This window comes from Ochlerotatus camptorhynchus, unplaced genomic scaffold (assembly GCF_037179485.1).
Source record: "Ochlerotatus camptorhynchus isolate MF236.1 unplaced genomic scaffold, CSIRO-AGI_Acam_v1.1 ptg000467l, whole genome shotgun sequence".
NCBI lineage: Eukaryota > Metazoa > Arthropoda > Insecta > Diptera > Culicidae > Ochlerotatus > Ochlerotatus camptorhynchus.
Genome location: NW_027040953.1, coordinates 806,990 through 829,272, shown reverse-complemented (window position 1 = coordinate 829,272; position 22,283 = coordinate 806,990). Strand labels below are relative to the sequence as shown.

Genomic DNA, 22,283 nt, shown 5'->3' with positions numbered 1-22,283 from the left:
CAAAGCGTGGAAGGGAATCTTTTAGGGATACGCGATAGCGAAAGAAGGTGGTAGTGCAATGGGATGTGATCATTGTCGAATCTGGAACATCAATCTTGACGACGACAAATCTTCAGAGCCACGAGAAGAAGTCACCATAGATTGAAACGGTTCGATTCGAGCGTGAAGCGGAGAACAGTGAAACTGATAGTTACGCTGGGAAAGATGCTGGAAACGAAGCAGGGAGTGATGCCGGAAGTAAATACGGAAGCTTAAGTGCCTACTCAGGTGGTGATGAAAACCTTAGATCTGAAGATGACAATGATTCAGCAGGCTCTGCTGGAGGATCATCGGAGAGATAATAAGGGCACACACATAGATTATGATGTGAACTGTGCCTGTGCATTAGACTGATGCAAAATTTGAAATTTTCGTTCCACAGTGTTCAAGCGGTTCCAAATCGAGTCTAGATTAGCCTACCAAGGTTTGATCTGATTTAGTAAGAAACTGACTTGGCACAAACCATTTGAAATTTATATGGAAATTACAATGGGAAAACCAAATTTTGAATTCATATCTATCTAATAATTAACCCTATTACCAAAGAAGAATACTAAGATGAAACAGTCGAAAGAAAAACTTTTTATTTTAGTGTCCTCTTTCACGGTCCCTTTCATCCAATGAATACCCCGCGCATGAAGGTAATTTTGTGGTTTTGCTGCCCCCTCGATAGAGATGAGATTTTGCGCTCTTTTTTTATCAAAACATCACACCAAAATCAGAGATGTCCCATTTTTTAAATTATTCGATTAACATCTAATCGATTATTTTTTGTTCACTGTGCTGTCATTTTTCCACCAATGAGAGTGCAGCATATGTTTGAAACGATGGGTGTTGATCCACTGGAGAAGTTAATACCCCGTTCTCATTACAGCGTATATCACGTGATATAGGCTGTCTTGCAGTGAGCACTCATCCATCTAGTTTTCACTGGAAATCCTATGTATGAGTGTTCATTGCAAGACAGTCTATATTACGTGATATAGGCTGTAATTTGAACGGGGTATAATGCTTATATCAGCATGATATAACTAGAAATTCTCAGAGGGAGAGATAGGCGGAGAGAATCTTTTGAGCCAACTGAACTGTCACAATCTGAGCCAATCGAACATTCCTATTAGATTTTTTCCGAGGATTTCTTATTCTTACTAGATTAATTTTGAGAGTATTGCAATGCAACAGAAATTCTATCACCTTTATGTTTCGCGTGCTTCTGAAATTCAACTAGATTTTTAAATCAAAAACAATATTTTAACCCTATTGATTAATTGATCTAAGTTGGTTAACTAATAGCACTAAGAAATGTGCAAAATATTGCGATGCACCCAATTATTATTTTGCACGTAAATCAAATCAAAAATAAAAGTCATGTAAAATGCTAGCTTCTAGCAAGGGTTGCAAGATAATTTAGGTACAAATCCCTGTTGCCGAATTGTATTTTGTTTTCTCCGCCTATCTCTCCCTCTAAGTATTTCTAGATATAATCGAGAATCGGCCATCACTAGATGAATGTGAAACGTCATTTCAAATTTAAGGCCGTACATAAATAATGATACAATTTGAAAGGGACCGGAGCTAATCACAAATTACGTCCCCATGGTAACTGAAATAAACACGAGTGCGGACCGATTGCTATTACTCTGCTGTAAAAACTGATAGCTGTAATTGTAGTAAATTTTTACAGCTACAACTTTGTTGAAAACCATTCTTCGATAAAATGTAAGGATCAAATTTTATTAATGATTCAAGTTACTATTGTCTTATGATTATGCTCAATCAGCTGCTCAGCAGGCAACATTGATGTTTCTGGTGCGTAGAATAGAGCTAAAACATCATGACTACTATGTCACACTGCAGAATACAGTGTTGCCCACAAAACAGTTGCTTGATCATGCCATAAGATTATCAATCTCTTAAACAATTAATAACTATTTAATTTGATGTTTGACTGAAAAACAGTATTTCGTAAAATTGTAGCTGAGAATAGCTATAGATATATTTAACGGTGCAATATGGAAGAAGGATAGAAGACTACGAAGAAAAAGTTTGTTTTCTCCATAATAATTTCCATAGAAACTTTAAATGGTTTGTGCCCAGTCAGTTTCTTACCAAATCAGTTCAAAACCTTGGGAAGCTAATCTAGACCCGATTTGGAACCGCTTGAGCACTGTGGAGCGAAAATGTCAAATTATGCATCAGTCTACTGTGCATTGAGTGCGTTAAATTTCGTTGAAGATTTTCCTGATACGTTGACGGAAAGAAGCGGGACGATTGGCGTCGAGAAGGAGATGACCGCTCATCGGAAGATCGTTTTTAAGCTGAAGTGTGATGGCAGCGCGTTGATTTTCGCAACGTTATGGATATGATTACACCGAGACGTATACTCCGGTAGTAAGATTGAACGCAGTACGTACAGTTCTAGCTGTGGCGAATCAGGAACGTTTGGAAATGCATCAAATGGACGTTAGAACGGCATTTTTGAACGGACACCTACAAGAGGAAATTTACTTCTTCATTCCTTCATTTAACGTCGGTCTCTGTTCCACAATCAACTGCTAATCACGGACGGACATCGATTGCGACCCACTGACGGCAATCGAATGTGCAGGAAGGCAGTTTCCACACCTGCTTAGGATATCGCACCCATTCAACACACACATGGGCTGGGACCAACAGCTTTACTTCCCTTCCGAAGGAAGACGTGACCGGAGATTTTTATGCCTCAGAAAAAATCCCACCGACCTCGGCTGGGATTGAACCCAGACCCACGCTTACCACTACACCACCGGTGCCAAATATAACGAGGAAATTTATATGATACTTCCTGAAGCTTTGGAAGGAGGAATAATGAATCGATCATTATACGGTTTGAAGCAATAATTAAGGGCGTGGAACGAACGATTTCACCAGTAAAGGGTGTCCCACATCAAATTGCATCACGGAAAAGACGCTGTAGAAAATTACTCATTTTGGGTATTTTCTCTTGAAAATTTGGGTAGAAGTAGTTTGGAGTGTATTATTTACACTGTATTTTTATCGCTGTCAGTCAAAATTGATTCTGCGCAGATCCTCAACTCTCGGGACATCGGAAAACAACTCGGAATCGTGCAGTCAACGGTGAGTCGTGCTATTGAACATTACTACGAAACTCTGAGCATCGAATGGAAGGAGAAATGCGGTCAGAATGGATCTTCTATTAGTGATCAGGATCACAAGCGTGTCATGAAAGCGATGTGACCAAAAACTTGAATCTATCCAAGTCTTTCGTTCAGAGAGCCAAGGACCGGGACGGACTGCATACGTACAAAGTGCAGAAGGTTCCAAATCGTGACGAACGGTAAAATACGGTGGGAAAGTCACGGGCCCGGAAACAGTACACCCAGATGCTGACGAGGCGTCATTGTCTCATCATGGATGATGAGACTTACGTTAAGGCGGACTTCCGGCAGCTTCCGGGGCTACTGTTCTACACCTTCCAGTCAAGTCTGATGTTCCGGAGGAAGTAGGGAAGCCGAAACTTTCAAAGTTTGCCAAGAAATATATGATTTGGCAAACGATCTGCTCATGTGACAAACGGAGTGCGCCGCTCGTGACTACCGGGACTTCAAACGGGCCTCAAGGAGTATCTACAGAAGCGTCTGCTTCCTCTGTTGAAGCAACACGAGGTCCCTACAATCTTTTGGCCGGATCTAGCTTCGTGCCAATATTCAAATGTTGTCCAGGAGTGGTACGAAGCCAACGGGGTCACTTTCGTACCCAAGGACATGAACACCTCCAACGCACCGGAACTAAATCCCATCGAAAAATACTGGGCTATTATGAAGCGGGCACTAAGGAAGCATCCCAAGGAGATCAAATATGAGGAAGACATGAAGAAAAAGCTGGGTTCCATACAGAAGAAGCTGCAGCCAGATGTTGTACAGAACCTAATGAGTGGAGTTAAGCGAGTAAGGTGCGAGCGTACGGTTATGGTATTGAAGTTGAATGAAATAAATATGCCAAAAGCTTAATAATGGGTTATATTTTATTTTCTGAAAGTTTGAAAAGGATCGGTCAACTAGGAAATTTTCTACAGCGTTTTATCCGTAACGCAATTTGATGTGGGACACCCTTTCCAACATATTATTCCGGTTATTTTTTTCAGTAGTCTATTTGTTAGGCACACATGTCCAATACGACTCCACGGAGCCAATATCCATAAAATAATAGTTTCATTAAAGTATAATTAAAGACATAGTTTATGAATTCTCTTCACTCTTCCTTGTAGGTGACTTGAGTTTAGCTTTCGCTTTCAACCGTGCCCTCAACTTCCTTGCCTCTGCCAATTGTTTTTCCTTCAGCAGTGCCAGACGATTGGCCTTCTCTTCGTCCTTTATCCATCCTTTATCCGCCCCTTCTCGGTATAGTCCACTATCCCTAATTTGTAGTAGTCATACCATATAGGTAACTCTAAGACTAGTAGGTTCCGAAGAATCTTGCTCAACTTTTTGGCTCAGCTCTGGTACTCTCTTCGGTCCCAAGCTAATCGATGCACCCCTCGAAACATAGGAAAAACCACGAACCCCTCATTTTATCTGTCAAACTTTCATAGCGAATCAAAACAAACATTGTGTAGTACTAGAGTTTTGACTAGAATGGGGTACGTTAATCGATTTACTTGGGACCAATAGGCTAGTCAAGTAGTGATCCAATATAAAATCGTCAGTTTGCACCGGTTGGTAATACGCTGGGAGGGAGAAGCAGAAAATACACTTAACTATACATAACTTTGCGCAAGATTTCAATAGCGCCTTGTGAATTCTAATTCAACTATAAGAAAAGCATAATCAAACCATAGAGGTAACTCTAAGACCACTGGGTCCCGAAGACAATCATTATTATTTTTGGCTCACTCAGTACCAGAACAACGGTCCCAAGCAGTCCCAAGCTATTTCACTCACCCCTGCATGTTCTGCACCCCTGATGTTATCTGTCAAACTTTCATAGAGATTGCTAAAGTGTGATTGTGTCAGTGATTTGTTTTCATCTGGAAAATTTTTCACTATGAAGTTTTTTTTTCCCGATGAAAACTTTTGCGTATACGTATACGTGACGTAGTGTGCATACGATAAACGTCAGCAAGCTCTATAGCGAATCAAAACAAACATAGTGTAGTAATAGAATTTCAACTAGAAGAGGGTACGTTAATCGTTTGCTTGGGACCAATAGGCTACTAAAGTGGTGAGCCAATTTAAAATCGTTAGTTTCGTATTGATTGTTGATCAAACTGCTTGACTCCCAGAGACAGTTCGGGACAGCTTAATTCTTTGTTTCTTTCGATGTTCAGATTTTTCGAGTCTGCTCTCCTTCCCAGGTAATACGTATGATTTTTGCACATGAAAACAGGTGGCTGCTGTTTCTCAGCAGCGCTTTCTTCCTCTCCACTGTTCTTATTGGCGTCCGGGGACGTCACATCCATCACTACCTTCCTCGTTTGGCGATGTACCTCCAGTCACTACACCAGCGTACGTACTAGCATAGAGGTAACTCTAAGACCACTGGGTCCCGAAGAAAATCATTATTATTTTTGCCTCACTCAGTACCAGAACAACGGTCCCAAGCAGTCCCAAGCTATTTCACTCACCCCTGCAGGTTCTGCATGAATCCACACACCCCTGATGTTATCTGTCAAACTTTCATAGCGAATCAAAACAAACATAGTGTAGTAATAGAATTTCAACTAGAATAGGGTACGTTAATCGTTTGCTTGGGACCAATAGGCTACTAAAGTGGTGAGCCAATTTAAAATCGTTAGTTTCGTATTGATTGTTGGTACTAGTCTCTTTCTTATCCCATTGTTGGCTTTCTTCTTCCGTTTATTTTTGTACAGGCTGCTTCCGCTCCTTGCGTTTGGAGCAGGAATTCATCCGGTGCACCTCACTTTTACAAAGGAAACACACATTGTTGTTCCCTTGATATACTATGTTCCCCATTCGATTGAGGAAATGCATCTCCTTTTTTACGTCCACACTTGAAAAATTGATGAAAATGTAGGTGTTCTGAGACTGACAAGACAGCGTCAATTTTGACATTAAATTGAGTCATAATATACGCAAAATTCAGCTCAATCAAACGTGCTTTCTGTCGTGACCGGACCGAGGTTTCCAGCCTCGGTCACGGCGACTCGAATCAGCGATGCTCTTGGCTGCTCTCCTTGACTGCTTGCAGCAGTTCCTGCTGCTACTTCTGCTGCTGCTGCTGCTGCTGCTTCTCCACCATAAATTCGTCACAAGAATGTCTTCAACGAGCTGAGGTACCTGCTAACCTATCAAAATTCTCTAACCAATGAGAATCCGTTTACATACGGACTATCACACTTCACGCTCACTCGTTTACTCATTATTTATTCAACACTAACTCTATCTATTACTCCTTCGTACGAAGGAAGAAAGGAAGTGATCTTAAAAGTGGTCCAATGGACAGTAAAATGGCCAGGAAAGTGGTACAACAGTTCAAAACCCGTCCAAACATGTCAATTCGAGATGTCTCTTAAAAGTCTAAGGTGTCTGGGTTCAAGCCCAGTCGGCGCCGCCGGCATGTTCTGAGGCACAACATCTCTGATCACGCCTTCGGAAGGGAAGTAAAGCCGTTGGTCTCCGGTTCATGACTGGCTGGGTTTGAGCCAAACGAACTGTCAAAGCCAGAGCCGATCGAGCAGCGCCTATCTTGATTGCATTTGCAGTGCAGCTAGAAATCACCTTAGCATAGGTTGCCAAGGCAGATTGTTTTGAATCCGCTTCTCTCTTATAAAGGGTGATACGGTCAAAATTTGGTCAATATCAACTTGACGTATTTCTTTCAATTTTGCATTTAAAAAACCTGAACACCCCTCATTTTGAAGGTGTGTGTGTGTAGAATGTTGTTCCTATTTTGATTTTGGAATTCACTCTTCAGTTGTCAAAATGCCGTCCAAGCAAGAAGAGCAGCGTATCAAAATTTTGCTCGCGCATCGCGAAAATCCGAGCTACTCGCACGCAAAGTTGGCAAAATCGCTAAAAGTTGCCAAATCAACCGTTACAAATGTAATTAAAGTGTTTGGGGAACGTTTGTCGACAGCCAGGAAGTCTGGATCGGGGGGAAATCGAAAACCGGAAGCCGCTGAGACGACAAAGAGAGTTGCCGGTAGTTTCAAGCGAAACTCTAACCTCTCTCTCCGAGATGCCGCAAATAAGCTGGGTGTATCGTCTACAACCGTGCATCGAGCCAATAAACGAACCGGACTATCGACTTACAAGAAGGTAGTGACTCCAAATCGCGATGATAAACAAAATACGACGGCCAAAGCGCGATCCCGGAGGCTGTACACGACGATGCTGACGAAGTTTGACTGCGTGGTAGTGGACGACGAAACCTACGTCAAAGCCGACTACAAGCAGCTTCCGGGACAGGAGTTTTATACGGCAAAAGGAAGAGGAAAGGTAGCAGATGTTTTCAAGCACATGAAACTGTCAAAGTTCGCAAAGAAATATCTGGTTTGGCAAGCCATCTGTACCTGTGGCTTGAAAAGCAGCATTTTCATAGCTCCCGGGACTGTCAACCAAGAAATTTACGTGAAAGAGTGTTTGAATAAACGTCTGCTGCCTTTCCTGAAGAAACACGGTTGTTCCGTACTGTTTTGGCCGGATTTGGCATCTTGCCATTACGGTAAAAAGGCCATGTAGTGGTACGCCGCCAACAACGTGCAGGTGGTTCCCAAGGACAAGAACCCTCCCAACACGCCAGAGCTCCGCCCAATTGAGAAATACTGGGCTATTGTCAAGCGGAACCTAAAGAAGACCAAAAAACTGCTAAGGGCGAGCAGCAGTTCAAGGCAAACTGGCTTTCTGCGGCGAAGAAGGTGGACAAGGTGGCTGTACAAAATCTGATGGCAGGGGTCAAGCGTAAGGCCCGGCAATTCGGATTTGGAAAAGCGGAAGCCTAACTGAATATTTTTCCTGAATTTTATACTAATTGAACTTGAAAAAGAAATTTAATTTGATTTTTTAAATAAACGATTTCACCGATTTACACGCGTTTTCCCTTGACCAAATTTTGACCGTATCACCCTTTACTAGACCCTCTCTGGGTAGGTTCCAGGTATAGGAGCTGCCTCCCTGGAGTTGGTAGCATTGGTACTCAGCACTGGGAAAATTGGTTATACCAAATTTTATGGGTGGAGTGAAAAGGAAGGTTCGGGAATTTGGGATGGGAGACGAAATTGAACACAACAAATTATGTAAATCTTAACACGTTTGTCCGATAATTGATTTAAGGAGAGTAAATATGTATGTGCCAATTTTATCGAATACACCCTTTATCTCACCATGTCTTTTTTGCTATCTTTGTCTAAAAATAAGAATCGGGATGTGATAATATCGAAGCTTTTCGCTGGATTATAGAGAAACAGACAGTATATGCCATTAGTTTGAGCGAGTATATGGATATCCAACAGATATCTGTAGACAGGATAACTTGAAACATGACAGAAATTTGCAGCAGCCCAGATAGTCATTGAACAGCCTTGAAGATCCCGGAATTTTCCTAAAGATCTTGGAACTGTTCTGTTCTTTCTAAACTATCGTGAATTTGTCTGGACTGCATTAAAATTCTCTGCACTTCCCAGAAGTTCTTTGAACTTTTCTAATATCCTCAGAAGTTCTGCTCACAATTTTCCTCAAATTGTTGGAACTGCCTTGAAGTTAAAATGTTATCGAAACTACCCTAATGCTCACGGAATTTCCGTACAATCTTTAGACATCTCTGGACTTCCCTAAAGAAGCCGCAATTGTTCTGCAGTTTCAACAATTTTCGAGAAGTTCTTATAACATCTGACCAGTTCCAGCCCAAATAGGATAAACAAAAATTAAAAATTTAAGGCTCGACATTTCCCGGTTTACATGAAACTTTCACACCAAAAAATTCTGAATTTTTCTAGTGATGTAAACATCCATGCATGCAAACATTCATGCATGTAAACTTCCTTTTAACGTAAACTAGCAGCTTGCAAGAAATGTTGCAAACAAAAGTGGACAGTTGCATACAATATATGAAATATAGCATGACATGTCTCATAAATTTACACGTCCTTTAATCTAAACTTGTATGATATATGACGCTCCATTTATGTGCATCATAGTAACGGAAATTTACACTACTTTTTTTAGCTGTGTTGCATAGCTATGTGTTATAGGCAATTATTCACATTATTGCAAAATTTTTGGATCTAGTGATTTATATTAGAATGGCGTCTTTGACATTTTTCAATAAATTGTTGCATTAAAACCTCACTTCTGATCGCAATGCTGGACGACATAAATTCGTTAAGAAAAGTAAAATCATTCTGGGAAAAATATACGCGGTAAGTTTGTTTTAGTAATTTTGAGTAAAAATTAAAAAAGGTGTAAATATCTCAAAAAGTACATCTTCGGTATAAATAATTTATTTTTAAAATAAAACTCATCAAAAATGCAAACCTTAGGAGTAAATAGACCACGGGCACATGCAAATTTCCATAAATCGTAGAATATCAACTAAACAAAAAATAACGTATCAAAAGCCCTACCCCCATTCGCCAACATGAAAAGAAGCGACGAAAACATTTGTTCGATCTTGTTGAAGACTTTGCCTCAAAACACCTGTCTCCCCTGATTTGAAGATCCTTACTAATTTGTGCTAAAACCACCGACAAACCGACATTAATGATCATACAAATTACCAAGAAATTTCTGATCAAAGCACAAAACTGGCAGTGTACGCGGAAAATATTTATCCTAGCCATCAAATTTATGAGTTGGTTCGTGTCTAATCTATTCCGGACAAATTATGTTTATCTAGATAAAACATTTAAATGGTTTTGACAGATGGGATCGCTGCACATTTGATTCTGCCGTTAAATCAACATCTGCATCGGGTAGGGGAAGACTTCTTCTTCCCGTTGGTTATGTTAGTTGGCGTGGGGGTGACTTGAGTTTCGAGAAATCATCGAGAGAAGTCATTGTTTACAAAAGCTGTTACGCCCTATTTCCAGCTCTATCAAAAGTTTAAGTTTCATGCCTAAAACTGCATCTAACGAACACGTAACTTACTCAGAAAGTGGTTTTTCAAGACAATTAAAAAAAAATCACGTTTGTTGATCCCCATTCTGAAACAAAAGCTCTGTACTAAAATTTATCATACAATACTGTAATAGTAATAGCCTGCTGAAACCCCATCTAAAATCGGGCAATTATCCAAAGCCAAAAAAAAAATCAATAAACGCCTATAAATTATCACTTACAATCAACCGATCACTCTCGAATTAAACCGGCCAAATAACCATCGACTCACCCACTTCGATTGCAACCGAAACCGAAAGCATTCAAAATTAACCAATTTTCGCTTTCATCCACCTCTCCGCCGCGGCCGAGCCGCTTGATAATTTTCATAACCGACTGACTGGTATTTCTCGACCATTTAAACAAATTTTCGTCTTGCTTTTGTCTTATTTTTTTCCCCATTTGCCACTCACTTTCTTGGCCAAGCGCCCCAATCCGACTTTAAAGCGTGTGTGAGTAGCAGGCTTGAGCAAACTGGTTTTTTTTTTCCTCTGCTCGCTCGATGTTTGTTATGAAATCGTTAGGCCAGAGCAGGGAGGCTTCTGTTTTGAAGCTGCTGATTTTGGGGGTCACTAGACTGCGGGAATCCCCCCACGTGATGCCACTTGGTTGGACGCTCGGTTGAACCAGAAATGGGGCAAAAGTAAACACGACAGGTGTGCGAGCGCTGCATTTTGGGCAGTTTTGGTGCGCACGGCCAATGAGAATGACCCATATTTGAGTTTAGTTTACTCATAACCGCCAAAAGTTCAGGAACTCATCGATAAATAAATTTGCCTCATGTTTTTTTTTGTATGGCCGTATAGAAGTTTGTGAAAGTTCAAATTTTGTTAAACTCATGCTGTACTAAATAATTGTAATCTCAATTCAAATGTACTAAAAAATGTTCGTTTCTCACCCGTTCCCATCCTCTATTTCCAGGAACTAGACGTCATCACACTGGTCGACTCCGGTGACCAGAAAATCAACGAACGCAACAAGCGAACGATCGGCATCCTCCGGGAGCTGTTCCCAACTATCTCGCAGGTAAGTGATTCGGGATGACCGTCACACATCGTCCGTTCACTTCAACAACCAAATACAGTTCCGAATCGGAAACCCCCTGTCTCAACCATCCACCGCATCATCATCATCTCTATTTTTCCACAAATGGAGAAGACCCCCGCCTAGAACCGTGTCCAAGATCCATTTCCGATTGCTGCGAACCGTCGGAACTTTGTTGTACAAATGTCTCTTCCTCTACCACCTTCCTGTCGTGTGTTCACCCTTCAATCCACAGCACCCCTCACATCCCCGTTGGCCGTGTCTTTTTCGAGTGTTGTTTGTTGTCGTTTGAGTGTGCTTTCAGCTTCTACTGCAATCATCATTTGAAGCTCATCCTTCATTGTTCATCACCGAGCGCACGCACGCGCTCAGATCTTCGCAATCCATCAGTTACAGTGCAAGCGAAAATTGATGAGGCTTTCGGAAGCCCCTATTAGGTCAGTCCTTGCTTGCAATAGTACCATTGCTGTTCGAGTGAAGAAGTCAGGATAAGCGCATCTGGGACTGTGGCATGTGTCTGACGAATTCAAGTCCAATGCCACCGAATGAGGAGAAGTGACCATTGTAGGTACGCAGTCATGGCCGAAAGGCACGTCGAGGGGGGGGGGGGGTCTCTGTATATAGATGATAGTCTGTCAGATTCCATAAGGCACGTCGTTGTGCGTGTGAAGGTTAGTGGAGTTATTTCGCTGAAAGGGTGGTTGAGAATTCAGTCATTGGATTTGCATTGCACGGTTGTTATTTTGTGTGTGGAATTTTGGCAGTATTAGAATATAATCTTTTATAAATCTTAGTTCAAAATTGAACTGTACAGTTAAAAGTGATGTCTCCAAACAGAAATTTTCGGATCTAGCGCTAATGATCGCTAAAATTGGCTTAGTAAACCTCGACAGGAAGTATTTAATAGGCAACCCAACACAACCTCTCCGGCCTGGATACTCCAATCAAATCTTCTTGGAAAGAAGGTAAAGGTTTCCCCTAGAGACCTATTCCAGAAACCAAAGAAAGGCTGGCTTTTAAAGCGCTGGAAGGTCATCTTCTAACGGCTACAAATGGCCCCTTTTAAATAAGAAATGGCTTCCTTAGGATAAAAGGAATTGTACAGATCAGAACCAATCTCTTCTTGAGGTCAGCAATGGTTTTAGATGCTTGAACCAAACTCTCCGGTGAAGAATTTAATGTCATCATCCTGAGAGTCATAGAGACCTCTGTAAATTTCAAAAGCCAATTTTTTTCAGGTTTAAGCTTCATTCTAGATTAATTGAAAGATCTCTTATAAGAGGATTTTCAAAAGTGACCTGTTCTAGTAAATTAGAAGTTGTCACATCCTGAATGACAGTTCTGAAAAACCATCTTCGAGGGGCCAAAAATAAAAGTAATTCAGTACTTTCCCAAGAGAATATTTCTTCAGTGATTCAGCATTTTCAGAAGTGATTCCAAAACATTTCTGAACTGATTCAGTAGTTTCCGAAGTGATTGAAAACATTTCTGAAGTGATTCAGCACTTTCCGAAATGAGTCCAAACTGTTCTGAAGTGATTTCGAACTTGTCATAAGTTATTCAGTACGTTCTGAAATGATTCAGTACTTTCCGAAGTGATTCCGAACTGTAATGAAGCAATGCAGTCTTTTCCAAAGTGATTCTGAACATTTCTAAATTGATACAATACATTTTGAAGTGATTGAGCACTTCTGAAGTGTTTCCAAAATTGTAATGTTCCGAAGTTATTCCGAACTTTCCGAAGTGATCGCGAACTTTTGTGAAGCGATTCAGTCCTTTCCGAAGTGATTCAGTACTTTCTGAAGTAATTTTTAACTTGTCATAAGCTATTTAGTACGTTCTTAAATGATTCAGTACTTTCCGAAGTGATTCCGAACTTTTTTGAAGTGATTCAGTTCTTTTCGAAGTGATTCCGAACATTTATAAAGTGATACAATACATTTCGAAGTAATTCAATACTTTCTGACGAGATTTTGATCTGGCCATAAGTTATTCAGTACGTTCTGAAATGATTCAGTACTTTCCGAAGTGATTCCGAACATCAATGAAACGATTCAGTCCTTTTCTAAATGATCGAAAGCCTTTCTTCAGTAATTTAGCACTTTCCGAAATGAGTCCAAACTGTTCAGAAATGATTCAGTACTTTCCAAAGTGATTCCGAACTTCTATGAAGCGATTCAGTACTTTCCAAAGTGATTGAAAATATTTCTGAAGTGATCCAGCTCTTTTCGAAATGAGTCCAAACTTTTCTGAAGTGATTCAGTACTTTGTGAAGTGGTATCAAACTTGTCATAAGTTATTGAGTACGTTCTGAAATAATTCAGTACTTTCCGAAGTGATTCCGAACTTTAGTGAAGCAATTCATTCCTTTCCGAAGTGATTCTGAACATTTCTAAATTGATACAATACGTTTCGAAGTGATTCAGAACTTTCTGAAGTGATTCCGAACTTGTCACTTTCCGAAGTTATTCTGAACTTTCCGAAGTGATCGATTGTGAAGCGATTCAGTCCTTTTCGAAATGATTCAGTACTTTCTGAAGTAATTTCGAACTTGTCATAAGTCATTCAGTGCATTCTGAAATGATTCAGTACTTTCCGAAGTGATTCCGATTTTTTGTGAAGTGGTTCAGTCCTTTTCTAAGTGATTAAAAACCTATCTGCAGTGATTTAGCACTTTCCGAAATGAGTCCAAACTGTTCTGAATTGATTCAGTACTTTCCGAAGTGATTCCAAACTTCTATGAAGCGATTCAGTACTTTCCAAAGTGATTGAAAATATTTCTGAAGTGATCCAGCTCTTTTCGAAATGAGTCCAAACTTTTCTGAAGTGATTCAGTACTTTGTGAAGTGGTATCGAACTTGTCATAAGTTATTCAGTACGTTCTGGTATGATTCAGTACTTTACGAAGTGATTCCGAACTTTTTTGAAGTGGTTCAGTGATATCCGAAGTGATTGAAACACTTTCCGAAATGAGTCTAAACTGTTCTGAAGTGAGTCAGTACATTCTGAAGGGTTTTGGAAATTGTAATAAGTTATTCAGTGCGTTCTGAAATCATACAGTACTTTCAGAAGTGTTTTCGAACTTTTGTGAAGTGGTTCAGTACATTCCAAAGTGATTGAAACCATTTCAGAAGTGATTCAGCACTTTACGAAATGAACCCAAACTGACTAAACAATTCTGGAGGGGGCCTTGCCCCCTTGACTCCCACATTAGCTTCGCCAATGAGTATATCTTTATGATCTATAGAACCGAAGTCTCCAAGTGTTTTGAGAAATCATTTCAAGCCCTAGGAGTCTTGAAATTATCATTCCTGCACTTCCCGGAAGTAATCTTCAGCGAGTCCCTTTACTGCAGGACTTGATCAATATCCTCCAGATTACAGAGGGGTGGCCACAAACTCTATTTAAAAGAGCATGCAAAATATTTTTTCAGCACCTTCCAATGATCTGTCTCAGACACTTCCATGAACCCCTCAATGTCTGAGGAAGTAATCTACAAATTACTTCTTCCAGAGGCCTAATTTGCGATCAAATCTTATCTCTTTTAGTGACTCACAAAGACATTATGCAAAGTATTAGAAATCCTGTTTCTAGGTGGAACATTTCAACTAGTGTTTCAATTTCCCGGCTTTTTTGAACTACCAGGAAATTGAGAGGAATTCTCAGGAACTGGAAAATATGTTCATCCAGCTACAAATTATTAGTTAAATGCAGTTTATTAAATTTTTAGAATTAGAAACTTCGTCCGATTTTGCAGGAAAAATTCTACCAAAATCTCTGGAATGATTCCTCTGGAATGATTCCTCTGGAATGATTCCTCTGGAATGATTCCTCTGGAATGATTCCTCTGGAATGATTCCTCTGGAATGATTCCTCTGGAATGATTCCTCTGGAATGATTCCTCTGGAATGATTCCTCTGGAATGATTCCTCTGGAATGATTCCTCTGGAATGATTCCTCTGGAATGATTCCTCTGGAATGATTCCTCTGGAATGATTCCTCTGGAATGATTCCTCTGGAATGATTCCTCTGGAATGATTCCTCTGGAATGATTCCTCTGGAATGATTCCTCTGGAATGATTCCTCTGGAATGATTCCTCTGGAATGATTCCTCTGGAATGATTCCTCTGGAATGATTCCTCTGGAATGATTCCTCTGGAATGATTCCTCTGGAATGATTCCTCTGGAATGATTCCTCTGGAATGATTCCTCTGGAATGATTCCTCTGGAATGATTCCTCTGGAATGATTCCTCTGGAATGATTCCTCTGGAATGATTCCTCTGGAATGATTTCTTTCAGAATGATTTCTTTCAGAATGATTCCTCCAGAATATTTCCTCCAGACTGATTCCTCCAGAATGATTCCTCCTGAATGGTTCCTCCAGAATGATTCCTCCAGAATGATTCCTCCAGAATGATTCCTCCAGAATGATTCCTCCAGAATGATTCCTCCAGAATATTTCCTCCAGAATGATTCCTCCAGAATGATTCCTCCAGAATGATTCCTCCAGAATGATTCCTCCAGAATGATTCCTCCAGAATGATTCCTCTATAATGATTCCACTAGAATGATTCCACCAGAACGATTCCACCAGAATGATTCCTCTGGAATGATTTCTCCAGAATGATTCCTCCAGAATGATTCCTCCAGAATGATTCCTCCGGAATGATTCCTCCAGAATGATTCATGTAGAATGAATCCTCCAGAATGATTCCTCCAGAATGATTCTTTCAGAATGATTCCACAAGAATGATTCCTACTGGCTTCGTTGAAGTGGAATTTGTATTCTATCTCCAATGGAAGCTTCTTCTGACTTCCTAAGGAAGACTCTTCGGGAATCTCCTGGTACCTACTTCTAAATTCCGACTTTCACGACTTTTAGAGTTCCCCCGGAAATACCTACTGACGTTTCCTGCATGTGTCTTCCAACTTCCTCCGGAAATTTCTGTTACCTTGCCTGGAAAGTTTCTACCAGCTTCTCCGGAAGTTTCTTCAGAATCCATCTGGTTTCTGGTTTTCTCTGGCAGTATATACTATTTCCACGAGAAGTTTTTTTTTTATATTGCTCGACTTTTTTCCTCCAGAATGATTCTTCTAGAATGATTCCACTAGAATGATTCCACCAGAATGATTCCACCAGAATGATTCCACCAGAATAATTCCACCAGAATGATTCCACCAGAATGATTCCACCAGAATGATTCCACCAGAATGATTCCTCCAGAATGATTCCTCCAGAATGATTTTTCCAGAATGATTCTTCCAGAATGATTTCTCCAGAATGATTTCTCCAGAATGATTTCTCCAGAATGATTCCTCCAGAATGATTTTTTCCAGAATGATTCTTCCAGAATGATTCCTCCAGAATGATTCGTCTAGTATGATTCCTCCAGAATGATTCCTCCAGAATGATTCCTCCAGAATGATTCTTCCAGAATGATTATTGCAGAATGATTCCTTCAGAATGATTCCTCCAGAATGATTCCACAAGAATGATTCCACCAAAATGATTCCACCAGAATGATTCCACCAGAATGATTCCACCAGAACGATTCCACTAGAATGATTCCTCCAGAATGATTCTCCCAGAATGATTCCACCAGAATGATTCCTCCAAAATGATTCTTCAAGAATGATTCTTTCAGAATGATTATTGCAGAATGATTCCTCCTGAATGATTACTCCAGAATGATTTCTCCAGAATGATTCCTCCAGAATGATTCTTCCAGAATGATTCTTCCAGAATGACTCCTCCAGAATGATTATTTCAGAATAATTCCTCCAGAATGATTCCTCGAGAATGATTCCTCGAGAATGATTCCTCGAGAATGATTCCTCGAGAATGATTCCTCGAGAATGATTCCTCGAGAATGATTCCTCGAGAATGATTCCTCGAGAATGATTCCTACAGAATGATTCTTGCAGAATGATTCCTGCAGAATGATTCCTCCAGAAGTTTCTGCCGGCTTCTCTGGTAAGGTTTTTCTGACTCCCCCAAGTAAATCAAATTAGTAAACTTCCCGGATGGTAAGGTCTACTTTTAAATGGAAATGTATGCTTAGTATAGCTTCTGCTCAAAACAGCTGTTTCCCGAGAAATCGAACCACTTTCACTTGTGGATTTTTGCCAATTTCCCGGCAAACTCTTCCCGGGATGTCCCGGGTAGGAAACACTAATTTGAACCGTCTAATTAAAAAGACTGGGCCCGATATGCCATCAAATATATCGCTTCAGGACTGCTAACAAAGTCTCATATTTCTTTTGAGGTTATCAGCACCGACGAACCGACGTGATAGCTCATACAAGCTACTTTCCAATTCGTGCCCAAGACGCCATATTACGTTAAGCTATGAGCTAGGACACGAACCCACGTATAATTTATATTGCCTTTGTTTGCCTCTCATTTCATTTGACATATCTGATCGCCCGTTCGAAAGTCCGAATCGCTCGTCTGACAATTCGAATTGGGGACAAACGAAAAGCTCCTGTGGCATGTCGGTTCGTTGCTGTTAACAGATCGGTCGTCGAAACCAGTTCGAGCCAGATTAACCCTACTGACCAATGAATAAATCAACCGCAATTAAAAATACATCTTCATAACCCACTCAACACCACCAAAAACATGTTGATCGTTGGATGGGACATTTGGGATTGATAAATTGCCGTCAACCCCCCCTGAGCAACAGTAATCTTCTCCACCGAGGCGTTTCAAATGTCATAATAGCTCCTCATAATCCACCATCCAACCGATTCGACGGACGCAACCTCAAAGGGTCACGCGCTCAGTCAATCTGAGACCTATTTAACTTGACTCCATCGTGACCGATCAGCTATCAATCATCCGCCGTCTGGTGCTTATGAGTTCGTCACCTCCGGGTTTGTGGCTTTGGTTCACCCCCCAAAAAAAGATCAACCAGCCAGGCGTTGTGGGTTCTTCCGACTGCGTGCAATTAGAGCAGTGCAGCCTACGAGTACTATAAACAAAAAATAAAAGAAACTGAATAAACCAACCACATCGGTGGCGTTGGCGACCGGTTAGAGGACGAAAATTGAAAATAAATAAAATCAACCCCCCCGAAGGACGACGGCTCTGCATTGCTCTGCTCCGGTCTACGACGACCACGACACGGCGAAGGCAAAATCGTACTCAGGGATAGAATGGAAACAACTTTCATTTTTCCGTCCAATGTTGGTTGCTTTTTTTGCGTTTCTTCGATCAGGGCGTTGTAAGCTTTTTATTTTATCTAAGAGATCAATTACCCCCCTTTGGTTGCATTCACAGCTTGATCTTAACCAAAAACCGCTTCATCACATGTCACTAGCACGACAAGCGTCGCTTCGCTCACGCTCACTCATAGATGTCGCCATCGTCATTTTTTTCCCTCCAGAACTACTCAGAAATTCATCAAATTAATGTTGTAAATATGAGCTTTATTTTCTGAACTCGATTCCACGTATGCTTTCCGATTCCCCCCTTTTACTATGTAGATTCTGGATCAGAAAATCCAGATGATCACGTCCTATTTGTTCCGCACCATTGGACCGATCCTACTCCGCAGCGGTCTGGGTGGCGGCGCTGGCGGCGGTGCCAGCAATCGCGGAACCACCGACGATGATTTCGACGCTGATTTTGATGATGATGATGATGATGATGATAAAGCCGACAGCGAAAAGAACGACTCCAGCGACGGTGGACGCAAAGTGAGCATTTCGCTGCCCACGTTCCCACCGAGCAACGACGGCGACGACGACGATGAGAAGGCCGTTTCCAGTACCGACTCCAGTTCTACCACATCGGATGAAAACGAAATTCGCAAACGGGCAGCCGCTCTGACGGCAACACTGCCAAGTGCTATCAGCTCGGGAACTTCCTCCTCTTCTTCATCGTTGTCGTCGTCGTCGTCGTTATCAAGCAGCGATCCCACGACTACGGCACTTTCCGCCGATACGGCTGCACCTAGCACCATCACTAGCAACGGAAGTGGCAGCAGCAGTGCTGAACTGACGACCACACAGAATGCACAAGACAGCACCGATTTCAACTTGGTATGAGACTTCCGGCTCATCCATTTCCACGCACACAACTACATAGATACAAACAACTCTAATTTAGTCCAGTAGCGATTCACCAGTGTTTGAGTGTGTGTGTGTAGCGCAAGAGCGAAGCTAGAAGACTGTCTGGTGTAAAACAACAGTAGATCTACTTTACCGACGGGGCGCATCGCCATCTAGTTTACAGTAGCGGCAGCGCTCGTCATGGGATTTATTTTTATGATTAATCTTAGTAGCTCTCTTCTTCTCTTTACAAATCTCTCTGTTCTTCTTCGACTTCTTCTCCTTCTTTTAGTTGTAATATCTGTGTGTCATAGATCGAATCATTTGTGCAATAACAACTATCTAGCATGACCGATTCCGTCATTGCTCTTCCATAACAAACCACTGAATGTTTCATAATGCTTTGAACTTTAGGCAAAAGAATGACAGCTGCTTTACCATTCTACCATCCTCTCTTACTCTCTTCCTCTCTCTTTATCTCTCTCTCTTTGTACTGTAGCGTGATCCGGTGGCCAAAAGTTGAACTACCGTACTTTCACGATGACACTTGTATGGGATCGTTCGCTCTGTGTGTGTTCTGTTCTTCCCGCTACCCTTTCTGGCAGTCATTTCCCATTGCCCTACTCTCCCTCTCGTATTCGCATTCCGTAGCTGTGTAGAGCCCAGTTTGTTCTTTCTACATCTGTTTCTCATTCTCCGACGAAAACTTTGTCTCCTGTCTCACTTTCACTCTCTTTTTCCTTCATAACCTTCCCCGCATCTAGATTTAATCGTAATAATTTTCCTTAGAAATCCTACCAAAACAAATGCCTAAACATGATACAGAAATCAAACCAAACTCATTTAATGCTCTCATTTCATCTTTTTCATCCCAAACCTAAAATTCGAATTCGAATTCTTTCAACAAACAACAAAATAATCATCTATCGTGAAAAACAAACCTACCTTACCGACCAACGCAAAAAAACACCACACACCCGTGCATTTCCAAACTCGCGCTCATTTCTCTATGTGTGTGTGTGTGTGAACCTGCATGTGGGTTTGTGTTCTATGTTCCATCCACGGTGCATGGTCCGCCTACCTTCCACCACGATCGCGCTTCCCGTGTGCACAACCATTCGCGGCTCCCCACTCCGTAGATAACCTCCACCCAGGACCTGAACACGCTGGAATCGCTGGATTTGGCCGGACTGAGTGACACCCTGAATGCGATCCGTAAGGCGCGTGCCACCGATCAGGACATCAAATCCGTGGGGGAAAACGACGAAGCCAGTGACGCCTCGGCCAAGAGCTCTGCCCTAGACGAACTCTCGCTGGACTCCGAAGGCAACGACGAGGATCGTAACAAAAGGTAATCCCTGACATTCCAGTCCTAGTGTTCAAGATTGACATTACATTTTGATTTTGCAGATTTCTATTTGGCGGTTCCTCGGGCGGAGCCGGCGGTTCCGGTAACTTCCTCTTCGACATCATCCGTGTAAGTATCCTGCTGGTTTAACAGCTGGCTTTCCTTAAACTATTTCCGACTGTTTTACCACCAACCACATTGAAGCAATTATCCCACCGGAGCAAATGACACTTTGACACTTTGATTTTCTTGACCTTCTTTCTCTTTCCCATTTTTTTTTTATTCTTCTTTTTCACAAATGAACACCTCTTCCCCGCCTCTAACCCAACTCACTCTGCACCCAAAACACACCTCGACAAAACTGCACCGCTTTCCAACTCTCTGTCAAACTTCGTCTCTCGAAAACGAAACAAAACCAAACAATTCTCATACGTCAAACTTTCATTTGTCAAAATATTGAAACGTCACAATTGAACTGGAAAAAAAAAACATAAACAATAAACAATAAACAATCTAAAAGCAAACGGCCGATCGAGCCGCACGTGCTGCCGGAACCGTGTACCGTGTCGTCGCTGGCACCGAGTCACTGACCACCGACAACAAGAACCACAACAACAACAACAACAACAACAAGAACGACGAAGGACGACTTTCCACCATCACCACTAGCCACTCTTCCTTCTCTTCTAGCCATTCTGCGGTAATTTTGACTTCTTTTGTTGATTTGTTCCGTAACTTTTCTGTTCTACTTCTACTTCTACTTTTCCCTCACTCTTTTGAACTTAACCTGTCTCTTTTTTTTCTGTTTCTAACACATTTATTAATCAACTTTTGTTACAATCTCAAGAGTCTGTCCCGGACAATCTGAAAGATTTTTACTTCATTAGCGCATTATTTGAACAATTATGGCCATCGGGATTCTTGTTTCGTGAGAGCTGTGGACTTCTATTGACTTCCGGTGGGAGGTTCAACCAACTTAAATGTTCTTAACTGCCCTAGAAGTTTTTTTTGGATCTCCGGAAGTTGCTGCCGACTTGCTCGATAAGTCTTTTTGGCTTCGCCTGAAAATGCCTTCTGATTTCCTCGGCAGTTTTTTCTAGACTCCCCCAGAGATTTATTCTGGCTTCCCTTAGAAAATTCATCTGACTTCACCTAGAGCATTCTTACGATTTCCGTAGGAAGATCTTTAGACTTTTTCTAGACGTTTTTGCAAATTTTCTCCGTAGGTTATTCTGGGAATGTTCTTGTATTTTTATCCCAAAAGTACGCCTAAAATTGTTTCCCGGGAAATTTAAGAAAATTCCCGGGAATTCGGAAACGTGAATTTTGATTAATTTCCCGGGATGCCCCGAGTTAAAAGCATTGTCCAAGAGTAACTAGCTCCGAAAACCGATTACTATTATTCTTATTCCTTAACTAACTACCCAAGTAACAATTTTGGTTCTATGAGGTTTTTTTTTGACCATGATTTTGACTTGTAGAGTGCTATAAAACCTCTGTAAAACTAGCAATGTTACTTGGAGAACTTATTCCATAATCAATATTAACTGGGCTCAACAATAGCGATCTACTTGCGTTCCTCTCTTATGGCGGTAAGCTCCAACTCGGATTAACTGTTAATACCGTCCCTGTTTGGATGATCTGCAAAATATTTGCTTAAAGTCGCGTTGATTCACTTTGATGT

The 22,283-nt window shown here is 41.2% G+C and overlaps 2 protein-coding genes across 2 annotated transcripts in view; both read left to right on the top strand.

Annotated features, from left to right (window-relative positions):
• LOC135712290 (mitochondrial amidoxime reducing component 2-like) overlaps positions 1-22,283 on the top strand; it is a 141,036-nt gene that overhangs the window by 82,440 nt on the left and 36,313 nt on the right. The gene's annotated exons all lie outside the window — the stretch shown is intronic.
• The window catches only part of LOC135712298 (uncharacterized protein DDB_G0271670), an 87,679-nt gene that overhangs the window by 48,253 nt on the left and 17,143 nt on the right, over positions 1-22,283 (top strand). The window contains exons 3-7 of the mRNA XM_065235266.1: positions 11,073-11,177; positions 18,685-19,242; positions 20,391-20,602; positions 20,662-20,728; positions 21,120-21,299. Of these exons, the coding sequence (XP_065091338.1) occupies positions 11,073-11,177; positions 18,685-19,242; positions 20,391-20,602; positions 20,662-20,728; positions 21,120-21,299 (1,122 nt within the window). The remainder of the gene's footprint in view (positions 1-11,072; positions 11,178-18,684; positions 19,243-20,390; positions 20,603-20,661; positions 20,729-21,119; positions 21,300-22,283) is intronic.